The sequence below is a fragment of the Orycteropus afer genome, unplaced genomic scaffold, assembly GCF_000298275.1.
Source record: "Orycteropus afer afer isolate SDZICR_OR568_19922 unplaced genomic scaffold, OryAfe1.0 scaffold00405, whole genome shotgun sequence".
In the NCBI taxonomy this organism is placed as follows: Eukaryota; Metazoa; Chordata; class Mammalia; order Tubulidentata; family Orycteropodidae; genus Orycteropus; species Orycteropus afer.
The window spans coordinates 1619259-1623967 of NW_006921992.1; the positions used below are offsets into that span (position 1 = coordinate 1619259).

At 48.2% G+C, this 4709-nt stretch overlaps 1 protein-coding gene across 1 annotated transcript in view; it reads left to right on the top strand.

The window, feature by feature from the left end:
* Nucleotides 1-694: 694 nt before the first annotated feature.
* HNRNPM (heterogeneous nuclear ribonucleoprotein M) overlaps nucleotides 695-4709 on the top strand; it is a 40935-nt gene continuing 36920 nt past the window's right edge. Inside the window, exon 1 of the mRNA XM_007953689.2 lies at nucleotides 695-813. Within this exon, the coding sequence (XP_007951880.1) occupies nucleotides 701-813 (113 nt within the window). The 5' untranslated portion in view covers nucleotides 695-700. The remainder of the gene's footprint in view (nucleotides 814-4709) is intronic.

A 4709-nucleotide genomic window follows, 5' to 3' on the forward strand; every position in this document is an offset into this window, starting at 1 on the left:
TGGCGGTTCAAACCCACCAGCCACTCCTCGGAAGGAAGGTTGGGCAATCTACTTCCCTAGTGATACCGCCTCGGAAACCCTAGGAGGGGTCACTATGAGTGAGTCCGACTTGACGGCAGATAACAACATAACTTGCCAGGAAGTTCCTGGGTAGTGGAAACGGTTAATATGCTTGGCTGTGAACCAAAGGATTGGAGGTTGAAGTCCACTGAAAAGCTCTTCAAAAGAGGCCCTGGCATCTACTTCTGAAAAATCAGCCACTGAAAACGCTATGGAGCATAATTCTATCCTGACACACAAGGGGTTGCCATGAAATCGGAGTGACTTAAAGGCAACTGGTTGTTGTTAAAGCTTCTAAGAACCCATAGACGGAGCCTTCACTGCTCTTTTGCCTAGCTCTGGCTACAGAAACTTGGTCCAGATGGGCGCTGTCTCCCTTAACAGACTATAAAAGCCTGGCACGGACCAAGTCAGTTATCAACACAAGCTTGCTGGAGGCATGAATAACAGTTGCCTGTAGGCGCCTGCGCGCGGCGGGGGCGTGACTCAGAGCAGGGGCGTGGCCCGGGGCAGGGTGGGGGGACGAGGCGGGAGCCGGCTGCAGCGCGTGCAGCCGTTACTGGTCGCGCAGGGTCACGTGAGCGCGCAGGCGCAACGCCGCGAAGCCCGCTCCCTCACACAAAGCCCAGACGCGGAGAAAATGGCGGCAGGGGTCGAAGCAGCAGCCGAGGTGGCGGCGACGGAGCCCAAAATGGAGGAGGAAAGCGGCGCGCCCAGCGTGCCAAGTGGCAACGGGGCTCCGGGCCCTAAAGGGTGAGTATTTTCCCTACTCCTTGCCCCGGGACTTATTGCGACGGTCGGCAGCCTCTCGGCGACGGCGGCGGCGGCTCCGTTAGGTCTGTTGGCGGCCTTCCCCCGGCGCGGCCTCGGCCACGGCCTTTCCCTTAGGGCTCTCCGAGGTGAACCGGGGACCGGATGGCCTCGGGAGCGCCTCACGGCTTGTCTCCTGTTCCCAGTCCTCAGATTTTAGTCACCTCAATCGCTTTAGGCCGGGGCCGACTCTTAAGGCCGAGGCCTCAGGCCCGGCCTCAGCGAGCGAGGATTATGGCGCGGGTCCTAGGACCGGTGGGTCCCGGGTCCGAGGCCCAGTTGGTGGTCCAGTGACCTTGGGCGCGTGGCTTAACCCCCGCCGCTGGGTCTCAGTTTCCCTATCGATAAAGTGGGGGAGGGGAGAGAGTGCGCGCGCAGTGCCCCGCGCGTGGTCGGCCCCGGTAAACGATGGAGGGGTGTGTGTGGAAGAGCCGCGAGGCCGGATCAGGATCTCTCCCCGACTCCGGCACTCTCCCTCTCCCCCTCCCCCTCCCCCCGGGAAGTGCTTCTCGGAACCGCCCCTTGCCCCGCGCTTTGGCCCCTGCTGAAGTCCCATGCGGCTTCCCGCGCCGCCGCTTAAGGTGCGCAGTAGATATTTACGGTGTGGTCAGACCTGCTTCTCGATTTTCCTTCTTAAAAACAAATACCCAGACAAAAAGAGTGTGTGTGTGGGGAGAAGCCAACCCTCTTAAGTGTTGCAGGGGAGATTTTTTCATCGTTAGGTTGGCTGGTTCACCCACTTCCATACCCCGTCACGTTTTTGAGGCCTGCTCGGGGCTCTGCCTTGGGTCCTTTGGATTTGAAGATCGTGTTACATGAATCGGCAGCCTCTTGTGGCCTGCTCTTTCGGATTACAGGCGCTGGAAGAGAAGATGGGGAAGTGTTTTGGTTTCATCCAGGAGTAGAGGGCAAGACTGGGGCGAATATTTAATTTCCTACGAAGTTTTGACATGAGTTACACTTGAGTTTTAAGAGCTCTTCTGGACAAGATGTGTGAGGGTTCAAAGAGTGACTATGGTTAAAGCACTGCTAATGAGTGTGTGGTAAATACCAGCTATATTGTTGAGTGGGGAAGTGGGGAACGTCCCAAGCTGTTTCTCTGGTTAAGGCATTTGACTGCTAACCAAAAAGGTCGTGGTTCGAACCCACCAGCTCTCCGTGAAAGAAAGATGAGGCCGTCAGCTTCTATAAAGATTTACAGCCTTGGAAACCAAAGGGGGGACAGTATGAGTCGGAATCCACTATATGATAGCAGTGCGTTTGGTTTTGTTTTCTTCTCCTTGGGTGCGAAGGGACAAGATAAATGTAAAAGTATATTTTGGACCGCTACAAAGATTGTGGTCCTTGGAAGTCAAAAGAAAAGCATCTTCTATCTCAACATTGGAGACGCTGGAAAGGGATGTGGCATTTTGAGCCTAGTGGTACGGCCATAGATAGAGGGCTTTAACACTTTGAAGATTGAATTATTTTTTGAAACTCTGTATTTTCAGTAGTGGAAGGTATTTTGAATGAAATGGGAGTTTTTTTCCCCCCAGTAATGAGGATTTTAGTAAAATTAATGGAGCAGATGTGTCCCTGGGGTGCCTGGTGCTGAGGTTGGTGCCTTTGGGTTCTTGCAGTTATATAGGCCCCCACAAGGTGGCAGCACCCAGTAAAAGTGGGATAACATTTTCCCACCAAACCTCAGAGACAAAGTAGGTGGTCACTATTTCCTGAATAGCTTTTTTTTCCCCTCTCAAAGCAGTTCTCACAGGATGGAGTGCCACTAGAACTGTGCGGGTGAAAGTTTGAATTAGATAATAGCGGGGTACATTTTTCACATTATGATTTTCCATTGACCATTTGCAAATGGGTAGTCACCCTATGACAGATTAATTTGACAGGCCTAATAAGTGGAGTGAAAGTAGAGATAAGACAACCCTTTCTTAGGAAGACTCAGAATCTTGGACTGGTTTAAAAGAAGATACTTAGATTTCCTAGAACGTGTGGAAAGCTTTTTTTGCATCATGAAGCTCTTGAAGCAAAGCTCTTAAGAAGCCTGTGGAGGGGAACTAACATTTTTCCAGTAAGGTAATTGTGCAGTGGTAAAAGTGAGAGGAGTGGTAGGGAGCATAAAGCAGGTTCCCCCACCCCTTTGCAGCCTAACCTCTTGAAGGTAGGGAGTATTCCACCAGGAGTGGGAAAGGGAGGAGAGAAGATGGTTGAGATGAGGCAGAGAGGAGAGTGCCCAAAGGACCGAAGATGTTGGTATATGCTTTATAACGAATTGAAGCTGATATTAAAGGCTCCAGCCTGGTTTGTGGGCAATGAATCCAGGCCAAGGAATTTGGATTTTTTTTTGAAGTTTGAAAGGTAAGTGAAAGTAGAAACTAGGTCTTTAACCCATTTCTCTCTACCTGGAGTGTGCAGTAGATCAAAAAAGCAGTGATGCCAGCAAACTTGGTCAGACCCCAGGCTGGACAGCTTCTTTTGCAGTAACTGGGTGTGAGAAGAGGGATTGTACTTTGATGGGAAATCTCCATCTAAAGACAGCCAAGATTCAGAGTTAGGGTATATTTTAGTCACTCGTTTTAGAAGATTATAAATGTTTGATACCTATAAAGGTTGCACCGTGTATTTAAAATCCACTACTTAATCTACTCCCACTCCTCATTAATTTTGTGGCTAAATCAGAAAACAAAGTTATATTTCATACAGATTTCTGGGTAGTAATGTTAGTTTAACTCTGTTTTACAATTACAAAAAAACAAACAAACAATTGAGAACATTCAGGGTGTGGAACTTGACCCCATACTCAAGAGGAGGCCATCTTGCCTCCAAGGCCCTTGTTGCTTCCACAGTATTACCCTGGTAACTGCTCTCTGAACAGTCATTTGAATGGTTTTATATAAACCAGATTTTCTGTGCTTTGAAAGGATTTGTGCGTTTGCTCTATCTTGAAAAGTGATTGTATATGTGATGAAAAAGGATTTTTGAGACACGTAGATGGTAAGTTCAGGATTAGAATAGGAGACTGGATTATTTGAATGCATGCTGCCAGCTCTTAACGTCTCACTTTGCTGTTAGATTTCATTCATGGCTAGAGAAAGATACTAGTCTGCAGGGATTAGGTTGTGTTTTTTTTTTTTTTTTTTAAGCTGTCAGTTGAGCTGTTCCATTACCATGTTTTGCAGTCAGAGGTAAAAGCTGTATGTCCCTTCAGTAGCCTGCAGAGTGCAGGGGCCTAGGTTTCCTCAGCTACAGCTCTCTTTGGCTTGTTTTAAAGCCTAATCAGGATGTGCAACATTAGAAGGCTAGGAGTGAATCAGTCCTTTTCCCTAGCCCCCACAAGATAATTACTGGTACAAAAATACGTCATTGTCAGTTACTGCGTGCCAAGAGTCTTGAACCTGTAAGAATAGATAATAATCTCTCCATTTACAGATGAATGAACTGAGCCCTAGCAAAGAGATTTTTTCATGGCATTCAAGCCTAGACACATGACCCTAAAGCCTTAGCTTTTCTTTCTTTATCACTGCTTCCTTGTATATTTTGCACTTATATTTTGCCAAGCTGCTTTTGTCTATGTTAGTCTTTGTTGATTTCTCACAGCATGCCTGTGAGCTACCTACCATGGTCATGGTGGTGGGGTTGGTGAAGAGTCAGGTAGAGCTTGAATGAAGTACATAGTTAGGTGGTAGACTTGGAGCCACAGTATCGCTATAAATATTTTATGTCAGAGGTGCTCAGGAGTTACAGGCTTTCTGTGAAGAAGCACTTTGCATACAGGATGATTGGGGTGAGTTTTGACCTTCAGGAGATATGATGGGAGTTTCAAAGTGTTGGGGGTGTCTTTTCAA